This window comes from Daucus carota, chromosome 3 (genome assembly GCF_001625215.2).
Source record: "Daucus carota subsp. sativus chromosome 3, DH1 v3.0, whole genome shotgun sequence".
Taxonomy (NCBI): domain Eukaryota; kingdom Viridiplantae; phylum Streptophyta; class Magnoliopsida; order Apiales; family Apiaceae; genus Daucus; species Daucus carota.
Window position 1 is genome coordinate 11,695,065 of NC_030383.2, and position 20,120 is coordinate 11,715,184.

At 33.4% G+C, this 20,120-nt stretch overlaps 1 protein-coding gene across 2 annotated transcripts; it reads left to right on the forward strand.

Annotated features, from left to right (window-relative positions):
* The first annotated feature begins 419 nt into the window (after positions 1–419).
* On the forward strand, positions 420–18,806 carry LOC108214130 (serine carboxypeptidase-like 17). Of its 2 annotated transcripts, XM_017385933.2 has the most exons (14): positions 459–736; positions 1,874–2,019; positions 2,382–2,458; positions 11,792–11,914; positions 11,985–12,087; positions 12,169–12,212; positions 16,576–16,674; positions 16,766–16,852; positions 16,927–17,076; positions 17,157–17,228; positions 17,291–17,406; positions 18,161–18,274; positions 18,379–18,424; positions 18,525–18,761. In XM_017385933.2, exons 1-14 carry the CDS (start codon positions 579–581, stop codon positions 18,606–18,608), a joined length of 1,419 nt encoding a protein of 472 aa, XP_017241422.1. In that variant the 5' UTR covers positions 459–578; the 3' UTR covers positions 18,609–18,761. The 2 variants fall into 2 exon arrangements, with proteins under 2 accessions (XP_017241423.1, XP_017241422.1); XM_017385934.2 differs by lacking the exon at positions 18,161–18,274 and having other exon boundaries at positions 420–736; positions 18,525–18,806.
* Positions 18,807–20,120: the final 1,314 nt, after the last annotated feature.

A 20,120-nucleotide genomic window follows, 5' to 3' on the forward strand; every position in this document is an offset into this window, starting at 1 on the left:
GAGGTCCCTAGTCCCATGTCAAGATTCCATAACTCAAAGACCCTTCCAAAATGCTGAGAGATTACTACCATAGTAGTGTAGTTGGCAGCTCCTTAATGAGCCAAATACGTAGCCAAAGTGTTACGGTGTCGGTTAGCATCAGTGAGCTTAATTTCTATGAAACAATAATTAGTTCTTGAATCGTTGTACAAAATTAGCGAGTTCGATCATGATAGTATTTATTTGAATTATGTAGAAGAGAGAATTTTCAAGTTATTTAGAATTTTTGTTGAAAAGATAAACTTAAACTTCATCTGTGGTGAACAAATTTATAAGAAGTCTGAATAAAATCAAATTTTGGCTTTTTGTTTTTTAAGTTAAGGTTCAATATTCTGCCGAAATTTTAAATTTTAAAGGATCCAAATTATGGCATAAGATAGACATATAAGTTGGGCAGCCTCGTATCAACTATGTTCACATTGATTTCTCAGAAAACAATGGCTTTCTATGGAAGTACATGATATATAAAGAATGCGCGCAGAACTACAGGAGCAGCCGTTGCATCAAACTTGCAAATAAAGAGCACGTAATCACCGAAGATGGCCAGCTTCTACCATTTATATTATCTACTGCTTTTACTTGTTAGCGTAATAATACTACAAGAGCTGCCCCAGCAAATGGCTGCAGACTATCATTCACCACTTATCAAGTACCTTCCTGGTTTCCAAGGACCGCTCCCTTTTGAACTCACAACTGGGTGAGTTTTAATTTAAAGTTTTAACCCTGTCATCTGTTGAGTATTTCCGGCATTTACCTCTCTCTATATATAGTTGAGGCTTTAAAATTCTCACAAGTTAGGGGGCTTTGGTATTTGTTGTTGAGGTTCTAGGAGAAAGGTAAATTAGGTCGCATCTTAGCTAAAATTTATTAATACATAATATAAATTAAAAATATTGAGATTAAGTGAACAGTCTCTAATTATACATTTCTCTCATCTATAAATATAGTCAACCTGAAAACTGAAATCTGTAAAACGTTGCACATTGTTTTTTATTGTATTGAAATGATAAATTTTATTTATAATAATCAAAAATATTAATAACATGCTATTTTAAAATTATAGACGACCAATATACTCCATCTGTCCCACCGGATTTTTTAAAAATATGTATTAAAAATAAAGGATAAGTTACGGAGGTTATGTAAAAACTTATAGAGGTTATGTAAAAAATTCAATTCCAATAGAAACAAATGAAAGGATAAGTTTTCTTTTTCGAGTAAAACTATTTTGAGTAAACAACAAAGTGGTGACCGCAATTTTTTTAAATTTTAGAAGATAGTGGTCAGATTTTAAAAATTACATAATGGCGGCCGGAGTTTGCTTCCGTCTTTTAATAAGGTGGCAGCCACCTTATTAAAAAGTGGAAGTAAACTCCGGCCACGTTTTTAAAATTCAGCCGCCATCTTGTAAAATTTGGAAAACAACGACCACCATTTTATTGTTTACTCAACTATTTTAACTAATATGTTCTAGACAAAAATATATATAATTTATTATTAAGTTATAATATATCTTATATATTTAAGAAGTTAAAAAATTATATAATGAAATAAATATATTTTTTATTATAGTACAAATTGTTTTTTAATTTAACTCTAACCATACTTAATTTCAAAAAAAAAAAAAAAAACTCTAACCATACTTCATTTTTAGTTTAAAGTGAGAGTTTTATGATTTAAATTTAATAAAAAATTCACTTTTTTCACTCACACACCTCAAGGGTTTGAAAGTAATGGGAACCTAACATCATTTGAACTCCAAAAGGAGGAGCATGGTCTGCTTGTGTGATGATTGCACTGTAATGTGAGAAATTGGGGTCTTTTAATTTATTAGGTATGTTGGGGTGGATGAAGCAGAGGATGTGCAGTTGTTCTATTATTTCGTAAAGTCTCAGGCTAATCCAGAAAATGATCCTCTTATTCTCTGGATCACTGGAGGCCCTGGTTGTTCTTCTTTCACCGCTCTTGCTTATGAATTTGGTACGCACCACTTCATTATAGTCTTACCACCATTAACTGTTATTATATCATCGTTGATACATTGAATGATGGCAACAATATGTTACTAGTTTTTTGGATGTTAATCTAATCAACAAATTGAACCCGGGGGTCTTCACAGAAACAGTCTCTCTGCTTTAAGGGTAGGGGCAGGGCTGTGTACATTTTACCCTCGTCAGACCTGCTCTAAGTGGGAATACGAGTACGTATGGTATGGTATGGTAATCAACAAATTGAACAACAGAAAGAAAACAAAATATAAATTAAGATTGGGGAATATTCATTTTTCAGTTGGGGAATATTGTTATTAAATTTACTTTTGTACTCGTCGTGCTTAATTGCAGGTCCATTATATTTTGAGCAATTGGTTTATGATGGGACTTTGCCTTCCCTGATTTTAAATCCTACCACGTGGACAAAGGTAAACTTAAAACTTCCATGTTCTTTCTTTTGCTCGGGAGTCATATATGAAGTTTCCATGATGAGATCATTCTATTATGTTCTGCCTGCTTCTTTCTCTTCTATGGCCGCATTCTGTCCGTTCATTAATCTCTAAAATGCAGTACGGAATCATTTGGCACTTGCCTTTCACTTTGCCCCTTTTTTGAACCCTAGGTCGCACCTTAAGTAGTTCATTATCACTAGTGTTTACATTACCTTTGACGTTAATGTTCCCGATTTTGAAATCTTTGCTCTTTTACTACCTTGTGTCGAAATTTCATTTTGTCTCAATGATAGGTAAACTCTGACAATCCATTAGCGAAAAGTTTAAGTTGTTTTCACATTTAGTTGATTGATATGCATTTTTCAGAATTTTTTTTTCAATGGACCAACCATTGCATTATGCTTATTGTACTCGTTTGTAGCACCCATTGAAACAAGCAACTATATTAATTCATCTTTTTCTAATGGTCTTTGCATTGCTTTCTAGTTCTTTGCTTTTCACTATTATGGTTAGTGTTGAAGTATATTCCAATTTAATTAGAAAATTTTGCAGAAGCTTGATCATTTCCCACTATGGTGTACTTAGATATATTAGTTGCTTCTTTGCTCAATGTAAGTTTACTTTTTAGAGTTGGGTTTTCATCATCACATGTTAGTATATTTTCAACACAATTTGTAGGTTGAGTTTCAGATCGAGAAGTCGACGAGGACATGGGATAATATTGAGAATTAAGATAATTTTGATAAGAAAATGAGGGCATTGAATAATTTGGAGAGTTTGGAAATATTGGATTAAATTGAGAATATGGAAAATTTGGATGTAAGGACTAGCTGATGATTTTTTTTAGAATTTTGGCTAAACGGAGAAAATTGAATATTCGGATGGGGAGACCATTAATTGAGGATATTGAAAATTTTTATTTTGAGGATTGGGATTTTGTGGAATCCATTTTATATAAAACGATGTAGGGGTTAAGTAATATTGGTTTCCCGAATGGGTGAGCAATCAAGAGCAACTGCCAGCTTTGCAGGCAATCAAACAAGCAATCCATGGTGGGGATGCCCTTGGTGGCAAGTGAATGCGATGAATTTAGTGATGTTTTTAATTATTTCGATTTTGTTTAACATTAGCAGATAGTCTGAAATGCTTGTATCTTTAATGACATTGAAAAATCATTCTTGGTACATACTCAACTGCCTACACCGTCTGTTTGGGAACCCTTGGAAAACAATGTACTTTTAAAAATTTAAGGGTAAGACTGCATACGTTGGTTAATTCCGTACCTGAATAAAGTAGGAGCCTTGTACAATAGATAGACCTTTTAGTACCAGGAATAACATTAGCAAGTTTATGAAACATGTCGTATTTTGATATCACCATACTGAGTCAAAACCGAGTAATTGAAAATATCTTTTCGGGAATGTGAGATGATAGAGATCTCCCTCTTACACTTATTACTTGGAACAAAACTTACATAAACCCTGGACCTATGTTTGTTTCATGGGACTACCTAAAGTCCTAAACTATTGACCAATGTACTCTAGTCATATCCTTGTATAATGCTTAAGTTGTCATATGAGCTTAACTCTAAAATATATGATAATAGCTCTTTTTTTGTATTAATAATACACTAGAAGAGGGTACATTGGCAGAGAGCGGAATTAATAGTATCTCCAAAATAAGATAGAGTATAGTACATGAGCTTGTATAGGGTATTGAATATGATGAATGAGTGTAAATGGTATATATCAGAAAATTATTACTCAATAAACAAACATTGCCAATAGAGATATGGATATTGGTCATGTGATTAACTAGAAGTGACTCACGGGTTGAAACTGAGTTGACTTAGTGGAAGCTCTATTTTTGCATATCTTATTATATGTAACAATAAATTCTTAAGTTTGAGAAATATTTGGTGCTAATTCCTGAAAGTTTGTTGGAAGAAGGAAAAAGAAAAAAAAAAGTTGAGATGTAAGGTAGGAAGCATGGGTGCTGCAGGTGCCTGCACCGGGCGAGGTGCTGGTGCGGCTGGGTGCACAAAAGAGGTGCGGGAGGGGCAGTAATCGTAATTTTGGGGTCAACAAAAAAGTTTAACTTTCAATTATAAACTTATCATTCACGATCTCATCCCCAAACCTATAACTGAGCTCTAATCTGTAACTGGGAAATGAAGAGAAAGGGAAAAGAGGGCGAAAGAAAAATATATTTAATGCTCCACCTTTGTTTTGTTAATTAACTATATATATAATATATATTTATAATTTATTATTTTTTGCTATATCCCCCGCTCCCGAATCCCCGCACCACATATTCCCGCACCCACGCTCATGCTTCATAGGGGGAAAGTGATTATAAACTTTTTACCGATGTTCCTCAATATTTTAAAAGCGAATAGACACTTGGGATATTCATGAAATAGTAAATTGTGTATTTATGGAATGATAAATAGAAAAAAAAAATTCTAATATACACATTTTTGTGAAATTTGTCGTCTAGCTTCCTCTGATCTCCTTAAAAAAAATTTGACAACACGACTTATTTATTTTTTGACTCTTTAATTTTTTATTTCCGAGTGTTGGATGTTTGATTTATATTGTTCTAATAATGCAAAGAAGATAAAGAGAATAGAATGTGTTTATATAATAATAATTCTTCAACTTATCTATCTAATTACATAACAGCCTTATTTATACTGATAGGTGTACACATAAATATAGTAATTTTTCATAAACCATCAATATTGGTGGTTTCTATTGTACTACCGTGAATAACTTATTGGTTTATATTTAATAGTATACAAACCTCTTATTTATCATTTACTAAATAATAAAGTTCTTCAATATTTAACACTCCTCCTTGAAGAACTTCTTTTGTATGCCAAGCTTGTTCCTCAGAGATTCAAACTTTGCTTTTGGAAGTGGTTTTGTGAATATATCAGCTAGTTGTTCGTCTGTACTGCAGTGAACTAGACTGATTTTCCTTTTGTTTTCAGCTTCTCGAACGAAGTGATATTTTATCTTGATATGCTTCGTCTTTCTATGTTGAACTGGATTCTTTGCAATAGCAATTGCCGAAGTGCTATCACAATATATCGTAGTAGCTGAGTTTTGTTTTTCACCCAATTCTGATAGTATCCTTCTAAGCCATATTGCTTGATTTACAGCTGCACATGCTGCTATATACTCTGCTTCAGCCGTTGATTGTGCAATTGTATCTTGTTTTTGGCTTAGCCACGAAATACACCATTTCCAAGTGAGAACACATATCCTGAAGTGCTCTTCATATCATCTACTGATCCTGCCCAATCACTATCTGAATATCCAATAAGTTCTTCAGTAGGTTTGAACCATATTCCATAGTCTGTAGTAGCTTTTACATAGTGAAGAACTCTTTTTACTACTTTCATATGTAGTTGTGTTGGTTTCTGCATAAATCTAGACAGCATGCTTGTGGCATACATTAAGTCTGGTCTTGTAGCAGTTAAATATAATAAACTGCCTATTATACTTCTGTAACGTTTAAGATCTGCTTCTCCTGAATCATCATCCTTGCTCAATTTTTCATTTTGAGCAAATTAGAAGACAAAGTCGACAAAGGAATAACTTCAAGTCAGCAGAGATTGGATGTATATGTTACATCCATGTACCAAGTGAAAAACGACACAAATTAGAAGACAAAGCCAACAAAGGAATCTTCCTTGGCTACAGTTCACAATCAAAGGGATATCGGGTTTACAACCCACAAAATAATAAACTTCAAGTCAGCTGAGATGTTGTATTTGACGAATATGCTTCTTGGGATTGGGAGCATAATGATATACAGAAAAGATATGTGGTAAGTCAACCATTTCTGAAAGAACCAATGCCAGTTATAGTTGGTCAACCTGAACAACCTGTCGAGTAGGAGTCTGAGAGTAGTTCAGATGAACCAGACTCACCAAGATATGAATATGACAGTTTTTCGGATTCACCTCCACAAAAAACTCGAAGACTATCTGAATTATACGAAAATACTGAACAAGTACCTGATCTTGATCCTGAACAGGTCCAGTTTTGTTATTTTGTTACAGATGAACCAAATAACTATGAGAAAGCAGCTCAACATAAAGAATGGAGAGATGCAATGGAAGAAGAAATCTCCATGATTGAAAAAAAACCATACATGGGTATTAGCTGATAAACCACCGCATAAGGATACTATTGGCGTGAAGTGGGTATATAAAATCAAATATAATCCAGATGGTTCAGTCCAAAAATACAAGGCAAGACTAGTGGCAAAGGGTTACTCACAACAGTTTGGTGTTGATTATAATGAGACCTTTGCACCTGTTTCTAGACAGGACACAATCAGGACAATTATAGCTCTTGCCGCACAACGTAAGTGGAAAATATACCAGCTCGATGTGAAATCTGCATTCCTAAACGGATTCCTGGAAGAAGAAATTTATATTGAACAACCACCAGGATTTATAATTGAAGGAAAAGAAGATAAAGTCTTAAGATTGAATAAGGCTTTGTATGGTCTTAAGCAAGCACCACGAGCATGGTATAGCCGAATTGATGGATACTTTCATCAACGGAAATTCATAAAGAGTCCAAATGAAGCTACTTTATACACTAAAGTAGAAGGATTAGACATACTAATTATTTCTCTCTATGTCGATGATCTTATTATCACAGGTAGCAATCAGTCAATGATTACAGAATTCAAAGAAAACATGATGAAGATGTTTGAAATGACTGATCTTGGTAAGATGAATTACTTTCTTGGAATGGAGATTGACCAATCTAAAGATGGAATCTTCATTTATCAACAGAAGTATGCTACCATTATCTTGAAAAAATTCAACATGGAAAGATGCAGTCCAATCTCTACTCCTATTGCTCAAAATGGAAAATTGAGCAAGGATGATGATTCAGGAAAAGCAGATCTTAAACGTTACAGAAGTATAATAGGCAGTTTATTATATTTAACTGCTACAAGACCAGAATTAATGTATGCCACAAGCATGATGTCTAGATTTATGCAGAAACCAACACAACTACATATGAAAGTAGTAAAAAGAGTTCTTCGCTATGTAAAAGCTACTACAGACCATTAAAAATATGGTTCAAACCTACTGAAGAGCCTGAACTTATTGGATATTCAGATAGTGATTAGGCAGGATCAATAGATGATATGAAGAGCACTTCAGGATATGTGTTCTCACTTGGAAATGGTGTATTTTCGTGGATAAGCCAAAAACAAGATACAATTGCACAATCAACGGCTGAAGCAGAGTATATAGCAGCATGTGCAGCTGTAAATCAAGCAATATGGCTTCGAAGGATACTATCAGAATTGGGTGAAAAACAAAACTCAGCTACTACGATATATTGTGATAGCACTTCGGCAATTGCTATTGCAAAGAATCCAGTTCAACATAGAAAGACGAAGCATATCAAGATAAAATATCACTTCGTTCGAGAAGCTGAAAACAAAAGGAAAATCAGTCTAGTTCACTGCAGTACAGACGAACAACTAGCTGATATATTCACAAAACCACTTCCAAAAGCAAAGTTTGAATCTCTGAGGAACAAGCTTGGCATACAAAAGAAGTTCTTCAAGGAGGAGTGTTATATATTGAAGAACTTTATTATTTAGTAAATAATAAATAAGAGGTTTGTATACTATCAAATATAAACCAATAAGTTATTCACGGTAGTACAATGGAAACCACCAATATTGATGGTTTATGAAAAATTACTATATTTATGTGTGCACCTATCAGTATAAATAAGGCTGTTATGTAATTAGATAGATAAGTTGAAGAGTTATTATTATATAAACACATTCTATTCTCTTTATCTTCTCTGCATTATTAGAAAAATATAAATCAAACATCCAACATTTGGTATCAGAGCCTAAAGATCAAAAAGGCCTATTCTTACTTCCGCAATATAATATATAATAATGGCATTCTCTCAGCAACAAGTTATTCCCATTTTCAATGGAGAAAACTACAAGTTCTGGAGTATCAAAATGAAAGTTGTCCTGCAAGCTACACAACAGTTGTGGGATGTTGTTGATAAAGGCATACCTCAGGCCGATGCTACTCCTAGCACACAAACATCTACACAAGTTGACTGGACACAAAAAGATGCTGAGGCATTAGCCAAAATACATCTTGCAGTTTCAGATACAATATTTCCCAGAATAATGAATGCTACTTCATCAAAGCAAGCATGGATTATATTGAAAGTTGAATTCGAAGGGAACAAGAAAACAACAGCTATAAAGCTTCAATCATTGAGACGTGAATTCAAGAACCTTAAGATGAAAGATGGTGAAATAATTAAGGACTACTCTTCCCGAATAATTAGGCCGGTCAATGAACTGAAATCAAATGGAGAATATATAACTGACCAAAGAGTTGTAGAAAAAATATTGGTCAGTTTATCCGAGAAATTTGATACAGTGGTTACTGTGATTGAAGAATCACAGCTTACTGTCTCGGAATTAATAGCATCATTACAAATTCATGAAGATAGGATGTCAAGACCGAATGAGGCATCCGGAGAAGGAGCTTTCCAATCGAAGCACAGGATCTCCTCCTTTAAGAGAAATAAAAAAGGAGGCACGTCAAATCAGTGGAGTCCAACCTATGTCAAAGTCTCAAAGAATGTGAGAGAAAAGAAAAATTTGCGTCATGTTCAATCTGTAAAAGAACGAATCATGGAGAAAAGAATTGCTGGTATAAAGGTAAAACTAAATGCAACAATTGCAAGAAGTTTAATCACACTGAAAGTGAGTGTAGATACAAAACACATCAAGCGGGCATGTCAGAAACAATAAAGGAAAATGATCAACTTTTTTTAGCAAGTCAAGTTGCTCCAAATCAAAAGGATGCTTGGTGATTGATAGCGGGTGTACCAATCACATGTCCAAAGATTCTCAAGTTTTCACAGAAATAGACTCGTCAATAAAAGTTCCTGTGAGAATGGGAACTGGAGTTGTTGTAAAATCTGAAGGAAAAGGTACAGTTGCTGTCCAAACAAGGAAAGGTACAAGAATGATTAGGGATGTACTTTACGTTCCTAGTCTTGATCAAAATCTACTCAGTGTTCCACAAATGATGGAAAACGGGTACACAATTCATTTTGAAGGTAATATATGCGCCATCTATGATCCAAGTGGAGTTAATATTGCATACGTAAAAATGCAAAAGAAATGTTTTCCAATTGAGTGGAACTGTAAAGCACAAGAACAATCAATGCAAGCCCAATCAAATGAGATAACGTGGTTGTGGCACAAGCGCTTTGGCCATAGTAATTTACAGAACTTGAAATTTCTTTCAGGAAAAAATATGGTCAAAGGTCTTCCTATAATCCCAGAAACTTCAGGTGTATGTGAAGCATGCCAATTGGGAAAAATGTCTCGAAAGCCATTCTCAACTGGACAAGCATGGAGAGCATCGAAGAAATTGGAATTGGTACATACAGAGGTCTGCGGACCTATGAGGACTCCATCACTTGAGAATAGCAAGTACTTTATACTGTTTATTGATGATTACTCTCGAATGACTTGGGTATACTTCGTTAAAGAAAGATTGGAGGTATTTAAAATCTTTAACACATTTAAGAGCCATGTCGAGAAGGAGAGTGGACATCAAATCAAGTGCGTAAGGAGTGATAATTGGACTGAATATACCTCATCAGAATTTATAGCATTTTGTGAAAAGGAAGGTATACATCGACAATTGATTGTTCCATATACACCACAACAAAATGGTGTATGTGAAAGAAAAAATAGAACTGTTATGGAGATGGCAAGATCAATGCTGAAAGACAAAGGTTTGCCAAATAAATTTTGGGCAGAAGCTGTCTACACAACAGTATATCTTCAGAACCGACTACCTACAAAGGCTATTCATAAGAGAATACCTCTCAAAGCATGGTCTGGGCATTGACCATCAGTAAGTCACTTGAAAATATTTGGATGTATATGTTACATCCATGTACCAAGTGAAAAACGACACAAATAAGAAGACAAAGCCGACAAAGGAATCTTCCTTGGCTACCGTTCACAATCAAAGGGATATCGGGTTTACAACCCACAAAATAATAAACTTCAAGTCAGCAGAGATGTTGTATTTGACGAATATGCTTCTTGGGATTGGGAGCATAATGATATACAGAAAAGATATGTGGTAACTCAACCATTTCAGAAAGAACCAACGCCAGTTATAGTTGGTCAACCTGAACAACCTGTCGAGGAGGAGTCTGAGAGTAGTTCAGATGAACCAGACTCACCAAGATATGAATATGACAGTTTTTCGGATTCACCTCCACAAAAAACTCGAAGACTGTCTGAATTATACGAAAATACTGAACAAGTACCTGATCTTGATCCTGAACAGGTCCAGTTTTGTTATTTTGTTACAAATGAACCAAATAACTATGAGAAAGCAGCTCAACATAAAGAATGGAAAGATGCAGTCCAATCTCTACTCCTATTGCTCTGATACCAAATGTTGGATGTTTGATTTATATTGTTCTAATAATGCAGAGAAGATAAAGAGAATAGAATGTGTTTATATAATAATAACTCTTCAACTTATCTATCTAATTACATAACAGCCTTATTTATACTGATAGGTGTACACATAAATATAGTAATTTTTTATAAACCATCAATATTGGTGGTTTCTATTGTACTACCGTGAATAACTTATTGGTTTATATTTAATAGTATACAAACCTCTTATTTATTATTTACTAAATAATAAAGTTCTTCAATATTTAACACCGAGTATTTTGTGCAAACTAATACTCCAGAACACGTACTTGAAGTGATTTTTAAACAAAAAGCAAACACAAATCACAAATTAATTTACCAGAGGAAATCTCTTAATTTTTTTTATTTTATCTCATTGAACTTGAATGACCAAATTTATTTAAATTTTGAGATGTTACTTTTTGGCTATGTTTGTTACAATCAATATAATCTCGTAAAATCCGGAATATGTACTTATTTCACTGTAGTCAGTATTAGTACATTAGACTAATCACCACTTCTTAGTTCATTCAAAACAAATCAGCCTGTGTGTACTATTACATAGTCCTATCCGAAATGACTTAAAAACTGAGTAGACAAGGTGAACCCGATGCAAATTACATATGGATCAAGTGTTATAATCCATATAATCAAACATGGCCTTTAAGGTTGAAAAGTGAATATTTGTTAAGTAAGTAAATGGAAGCCTCACATTGATTTATTGGCTCATGCATATTAAAATTAACATGCGGGCTTGTATGTGACTTGTAGGAAGCAAGTATAATATTTCTGGACTTGCCAGTTGGTACTGGTTTTTCCTTCGGCAGGACATCGAATGCTTCTCACTCCACCGACACGCAAGCATGTTTTCAAGCCCTGCAGTTTCTAAAAAAGGTAAAGATTTTATGTCTAAAGTCAACTACCTGTTTATAGAAACTGGTTTCTAAGTTAAAATGTTTTGCAGTGGCTCATTAGTCATACTGAATTTGTGACAAATCCATTCTATGTTGGCGGAGACTCATACTCAGGAATTTTTGTTCCAATTATCACCGAAATGATCTCAAATGGTAAGACTGCATTATGTGATAATAATTAAAATTTTAAGATTATATTTAGTAATTAATTTGTTACGGTTAACGATAATGCAGAAAATGAGGCTAAAGCTGGTCCTGAACAGTCTATTAACCTGAAGGTTTGTAATTTTTATAGGCAATGATAATATATATTCTGTTATAAACTTATAAGACTAGGCATCATGTAGAATATTCATTACTTTGCATTACATGAAAATATCCACTGGGACGAAAAAATACTGCCTAAACCTTTTAGTTGAAGCTGATCTCAATTCTATATATAGTGAATACTTTAATCACAATATTTTCTAGACTTGAGAAATATCATCATATTAAAATACTGAAAAATATCCACATCTAGTATTTTTAGATCTATTATAATAAGTAATAACATTAGACCGGTATGACTTCACCGGTGAGCTAAGATTAGGCTTGTTGTTACTTTTTTAAAGTTGAATAGATTAAGATTAAGGACCTGTTTGGGGATTAGCGGTTAGCTCTTAGTGGATTGAATTAGATGTTTTGACTAGCTGATTGAAATAGATGTTTTGACTAGCAGATTAAATTAGCGGTTTGTCGTAAAACTGTTTGGCAAATAGCTGATTGATTAGCTTTTTTTGACACAAACCAAAACCTCTAACTCAAAAAGCTCCTTAAAGTAGATTTTTCAAAATTAGCTTTTTGGGTCCAAACCTCTATTTCGATCCGCTAACTACCAAACACAAATATTATCTTATTTCAGTGGTCAAACCTCTAAAACACCTCAAACCTCTAATTTTGTCCAAAACCTCTAACTTCCAAACAGGGCCTAAATTTTGCTGATTACAAAAAGTTAATCTTTCGATAGAAATTGCTTCATTTAATATCTAACTGAAACTATATCGATGCAAAGCAAGAAGCAAGAAGTTAATTTGTTATTTATCAGGACTTTATAGTTTATATTTTTATATAAAACAATTTATAGGTTTATTTTAGTTATTGTTGGATAAGTTGGTGTTAACAATAAAGAAATAAATAGTGATCACGATAAGGCTAATTACCTTATTAGTAGGTTTAACTCGCTTTTTAAAATTTTAGGGTTTTACTCGAGCATGTTGAAATTCATTATTTATAATATTGAATTTCAAACAATTATATTGAGATTGAAATTCTTCAGGTGTTAAAATATTATGTCAAGTAATTCATACATTTTCCTCTCTATTATTATTTAGAAATCGTTTGACTTTTTCTTTAGATATGGTCATGGATCATTTAAATGCATGGTAGCTTATACCTCATATAAAGCACGTACGAGTAATTTTTAACATATTATATTTTGATTTGATTTTACTTTTATTAATATTTTAAAATGTAGTTAATATCATTTATGCATTCATTATAATAGATTTTATATTACCAGATATATACTTGTATTTATTATTTTCAATACAAACATATTTTAACAAAAATTTAGAATATAATTTTTGTTTATTTCGTTTGTTGCTATATATTTTAAAAACATTCATTACAAAATATTATTTTATTAGAGCATCTCAACGATGGTGGGTAAAATTGGTGGGCTAAATCGGACATGTTAGACATTGTGTAAAATTTGTTGAAAATGTAACACATTTTGCTTTCATGGTACTAGCTATATTAATTGGTTATATCTTAAAACTAGTAAGTTATTATTACTTCAAAATGTTATTAATAAAATATGTCATTTTAGTATGGAAAAGATCATGTGGCACTTCATTACAGATCTCCAGAGGTTCGACAAATATAGGCAACATCAAGAGATTGGCTATAATTATAGAAAAAAGTTTTATACCATTGGAGTGGTGCAATTTGTACATATTATCTAAAAGTTTTATTTTTAGCATGTCACATTGACTTTTAGCTAAGTGATTTGTAGGGTTGGAGATGCTCTTAGAATACCACCACTAAATAATTTCTCTTTATCTTTATTTTTATCAGATATACATAACTTATATATTTATTTAATTTTAATATTTGTACTTAATTATAATACTAAAATTTAGCTTCTTTTTTTTTTTTGAATAGGAAAATAAATTTCCATTGATACTAAGTATCGAAAATACAATATCCGATGGCACAGAGTTTCTTTCATCCACAAAAGTATACCATCTAACCGAAGAGTAAGCAAGTACCCACCAATTGGGCCTCGTTAAAACCCCGCAAGAGTAAAACCCTATGGGAAAAACCTCAAGGGGAAATAGAGTACCCACAAAACAAAAATACAACCTTTACAAAAAAATTACAAGAAAAAACTCGTATCATCTAAAGCTCCTACTATCATCAGTCTTTATGGCTACAAAGTGATTTGTACACTTATGTCCTTTTCCATCTGCTATCTCCAAATTCCGTAGATGCAATATTGAACCTGCAATTTGATTGTAGACATTAAAAGAAAATAGTTAGCGAACATTAAAGATAAAAATAGTATGGAAGCAATTCAAAAAAACACGCATCAAATGGTAATCAATTAAAAACAATAAAACTCGCCAATAAATGGCACTTAGTTGCGGTCAAATTATTCCACAACATCATAACTCATAATGAGACAATTAAGCCTTCAATTAAGGCACAAATAACAAAACATTAACGCCTTCAATCAAGGCACAAAAAATGCCCTCAATTAAGGCACAATTAATGCTTCCTTTCCGAACCGATTTCGGAACAGCCGCCTTCACCGCCTTCCTCCTTGGCCACCACCGCTATCCTATCTCTCCCGCATGTGGGAGTCATTAACATTTTGTATGTGATCGACCGCCTTAGAATCAAGAGGGTAATCTCCGTTAAGTGGCCACAAGCCAACCCGCACAAAACGATCGACGGCAGAAACTCGCCGGAGAACATCAACCAGCAACCCAACAGCAAAATCGGCGACATCTTCAGAGAAAGCATCTCCGGCGTTGGTGACTTTAACGCCACGACGATGACACTCAGCAACATCCATGTGGTTCACGCCCTCGCTGGTACCAACCACTATCTCCACGCCTGGAAGCTTGTCGAAAATTTCTCCGGTGAGCGAAGTGGGACCCACAACCACAAGGGCCTTGACGGTTTGAGAAAGAGAAGAGAATTCCGGGTGATCGGGTTTGAGAAAGAGTAGAGAAGAGGCTTAATCAGGATGGGTTTGTAAAACCAAAGAAAAGAGAAAAGGAGAGATGAAGAGAGGAGTATTTTTAATTTTCATCGATTTTTGAAACAATTCATTTAGCTTTCTTTAACTATGATAATGTGTTACTTTTTTGTAGTCGTGAGGGTTCGAACCTTAATAAGTTCATTTACTATCACCATATTATGCCTTTAGTTTAATATTATATAAAAATGCATATGGTGACAAGAATTTTTATCTGGCATTTGTTAGTTATAAAGTTAATTTTAACGACTATATCACAAAATCATAAAACGTGAGTTAGAAGAAATGTTACTCTTTCTGTGTGTGTGTGTGTGTGTGAGATTCTTCTCCAATACAAATCACAAAAATAAAAACTAAATACAAACTAATACAATTAAGTCATATGGGAAGGGTTGTGAGGCCAGGGATGGACCCAGAGAGGTGGGCCTAGAAGGGGCCTTGGTGGGGCTTGGTAGGGTCAGAGTGGGGCCTAATGGGACTAAGTGGGCCCAAGTTTTGGCACTTGGGGCTATCTAGTGCCTGTCCGGAGCCTTGACGACGTTCTCGTGGGCTCGGAATGGATTGAGTGGGGTGGGCCCTAGGTGGGTGATGTCATATTGTATATGGGTGGGTGATAACATATGGAGGGTGGGTGATGTCATTTAGGGGTGATTTATGCTAGTTTGTATTTTAGTGGTTTGTATATTAGCAATTACCTATATATATGTGTATGTGTGTGTGTATTTATGTGGCTCCTCAAATACAAACCAAATTAGAGTACAAATTACAAACTTAATCTAGGCTCTTAGATGAATCTAATCTAATGGCCTGTTATAAGTCACCGCACACAATTAAAATACATCATCTTACACATGATTCCAAGTAACTCATAAATTGGTGAGTTTTTTTTTTGAAATATAACTTCTCTATTATTTTTCTTCATCTCCAACGATCAATTTGCATACCATATCTGTTATATTTCGATGTGGTTTACATTTTATTTTATTTTTAGTTTATAGTTTGTATCTTAAGGAGGTTTGTATTGGAGTAAGACCTTATGTGTGTGTGTGTGTTTACTATGACATATTTGTTTGCTTTATTTGTGAGCTTGCTCCGAGTAGACCAAATGTGTGACATTCGAAAATTGCATCGATGGCCAACCAACAAACAATCGTGTTCACAAAATACTTCTCTAAAATAATTCTTCATATTTATATGGTGATTAGATATATAATGTTAAACTTCTAAATATAATGTAAATGGTAATTAGAATGCCACCAATATGGTCCTAATATGTATAGATTCTGAATGAAACCATCTGCAATGCTACTTTGTTGGGTTTCTGGTTTACGATTCAGGGTTACCTGCTTGGAAATCCATCAACATTCCCTGATGAGAAAAACTTCCGCTTCGCCTTTGCTCATGGAATGGGAATTATTCCTGACGAATTATACGAGGTTAGTTCCAGTTATTATTACTCCTTATTCTTGGACGAATTTAATCTGTCACTTTCGTGTATTATAATATCTTTATTGTTTGTTGTGTTAGTCATTAAGAAGAAATTGTGGACCTGATTACCAGAAGTCAGATTCTGATAGCGCAGAGTGTTCAAAAGATTTAGAGGCTTATGAACTGGTTAGTTAGTCGTGCTTAAATCTGATTAATCATCGCACAAGTCATCTAGTAATATTATGTATATTTCTCTTTAGTGTAAGAGTGGACTCAGTAAAGTACAAATTTTGGAGATGAAGTGTGCGGAGCCGCTGCGCAGGTCATTGTCTTATGAAGAAATAGCTGTTGTGGATAGATTTGGAAACCAGAATAATGCTGAATCAATACTTTCTGAGTTTGAATGCCGTGTATGTCCTCCCTTCTGTCTTTTCACTTGATGTCAAATTCAAATCTGAAGTAATATTATGCATAAACAATATGACTGCAGGATGATGGATATCCTCTATCTAATTACTGGATTAACGATGAGAATGTGCAGAAAGCGCTACATATTAGACCGGTATGTCCCCATTGTTTCTAATAAATAAAATATTGAAGACCATAAACAACTTCGATATACAGGGGAATGTAGGAAAATGGGAAAGATGCGGTAGATTATCCTATAAATTTGTGATCGCCGACACTAGACCATATCATGCAAACCTTAGCAGGAAAGGTTATAGATCGCTCATATACAGGTCAGTCTCACACTATGCTGCAACAAATTTAGAATAATCTAGGTGATGAACTGCTTTGAAATATATAAAGTAGTACATTTTGAGAATATTTTTATCAGCATAAGACTGACGCAACCATATGTGTTTTGGGCATCTTATGGCAGTGTGCAAACATGCACTTGAGTACTTCACTAGAAAAATTATAAAGTTTTTCAAGTTTTTCTATTATTCAGATTTGAATTAAAATCATCCTAACAAATGAAAGTAGTAGCTATCTTCCATATGCATAGTGAAGGCAATACTGTAATTTATAATTAGCAAAAATGACATTATTTAGAATCCCACTTCTAGTATGCCATATAGTTGAAGAGTATGCCATATAGTTGAAGCTGATGGCTTGAATATATAGATATAATAATTTTCATGCTTCCTTGCTTGGTATATAATGTGACATTTAAAGGGTCGAGGTCGTGCAATACGTCAAAGAGTCTCATCCCTTGATGTTGATGGTACCAGTCAATTGAGGAGTAATAGTTTTTTCAACGATGGCCTTAGCAAATTACGTTAAACACTGCAATGTTACTCTTCTATATTCGAAGTGTATTCGTGTGGGTGTGCTCTGCAACTTCTCAAACAAACACACTTCTAGATCATATATGACAAATAGAGAGGGCAAGTAAATTTTCTTCAGGAATTTTATATGGGAAACCACTTTGATAAAAAGCACATTTTTTTTTATCATCCCCTGCAAATGTAATTGAATGGTAATCAACAGCGGCGACCATGACATGATTGTGCCATTTCAATCAACTCAAGCTTGGATAAGAGGTTTAAACTACTCTATTATCGATGATTGGCGACCATGGATAGTAGAAGGACAATATGCTGGGTGGGTTATATGATATAATCAATCACCCATTTATCCCATCTACTATTAGTAAACCTAAAAGTTTAGAAATTAATTTCAATTTTTTTTCACTTTTTGATATATAGTTATACAAGGACTTACTCCAACAACATGACTTTTGCTACTGTTAAGGTAAGAAACTTCTTTACTTAGTTCATTGTACTACAAGTTTAGCCACAAATGCACTTCTATCCATGCCCCCCCTCAATCTCTCATGTGTTTGTGTGTTTAGGGAGGAGGCCATACAGCTCCAGAATACAAGCCTGCTGAATGTTATGCTATGTTCAAAAGATGGCTATCGAGCAAGCCTTTATAACCCGACTATCTTTTTTCAATTCAGTAGTTTGTGCTATGTATTTTGATGTGCTGGTGTGTTGAAATTATAAGCCGGCCATTATTTAATTTTTTTCATTTCATCAGCTTAGCAAGAATTTAAGGCAAGTAGAAATTAATTTTACTATTATATATCCACTAATTCTGAATAAGCCTTTGTCATTTTACAACAATCACTCTATGAGATCTAAAGTATGTTTTGCAGTGTTGATTATTCACAAATGTATAGTGAAATGGAGGAGAGAATTATAGCTTATTTACAAGCTTAATAAGTGATCGCGAAGACTTAATTCGAGTTATTAGAAATATTGGAATGGATTAATTATCGAGTAGCCCACTTACTGTGTCCAAATGTATAAGGTGAGACTCAAATAAGTCACTTATTTAAATTTTTTATCAAAAATATCACTCTATCGTCAGTCGAAATTATTAAAGTATTATATATTGAGTTTCACATAGTTTTTATGAATGGGATTACATCCAAATTCTGAATTTTACTATTTTAGATAATATTTTTAGATTATTTTTTTAAAAAAATTCTATTATTTATTTTTATTTAAATCAAATAAAATAATCAAAAAATTAAGAGTACGTGCATATATGGTTTAGCATATATTAAGATAACTTCATGGAAAGAACAAATAACAAATGAAGAGTATATGCATATTTGCAGTAGATACAAATATTCTTAAGATTTTGCCTTATAGTTTATCAAATTAAATTCAACTCAAAATGATATACAACTGAAGACCGATCAGATAAAATTTAAAATATATATCTTAATTATAAGTTTGTCTATCCATGAGCACATGCTATTTATATGTTTGACTCGATTTAATTGGTGTGTCTGTTATTTATCCAGAGATTCACCATTACTAAGAAATAGAAACCAACGAAAATAAGTAAAATTTATAAATGTTAGTGATTATCATGTGCATATGAACGCACGACAAAAAACCGTTTAACTATTTTAAAAAGGGAAAATAGATTTTTTTGTCACCGAACTTACTATGTTTTCAGAAACTTGCCACTCAACTAATTTTTTTTTCCTTTTAGTCACTAATGTTAGATTTGGATTTGTTTTTAGTCACTAACTTAGGTTCGGATATGATTATTAGCATTGTGATAATTTTTTGTAGCATCATTAATACATAGTGATAGTATATAATTTTTTGATAATACTCCCTCCATCCCAAATTAGATGAGCTCGTTGACTTCGGGCACGCACTTTAAAATTCATTGACCGCATAGCCACATTACTTTTTTTAAAATTTTATTTTTGTGAATAAAATTTAGATATGAAATTTTTATTTGTAAAAGAAAAATTAAAAAAATAAATTTCGGAACTAGACGGTCAGTGCACCTTAAGTTACGTGCCTAAAGTCAACTAGCTCATCTAATTTGGGATGGAGGGAGTATGATGTATGTTTATATCTTTGTATATAGCAATAATAACATAAAATGAGGTGATATAATATTAAAATCAGGAAAAATC

Excerpts from the sequence above, each read along its gene's own strand:
- LOC108214130 (XM_017385933.2), top strand. The coding sequence starts at position 579 with ATGGCCAGCTTCTACCATTTATATTATCTACTGCTTTTACTTGTTAGC. Across the intron at positions 12,213-16,575 it reads AACAGTCTATTAACCTGAAG|GGTTACCTGCTTGGAAATCC; the intron begins GTTTGTAATTTT and ends TTTACGATTCAG. Across the intron at positions 17,077-17,156 it reads TTTCTGAGTTTGAATGCCGT|GATGATGGATATCCTCTATC; the intron begins GTATGTCCTCCC and ends ATATGACTGCAG.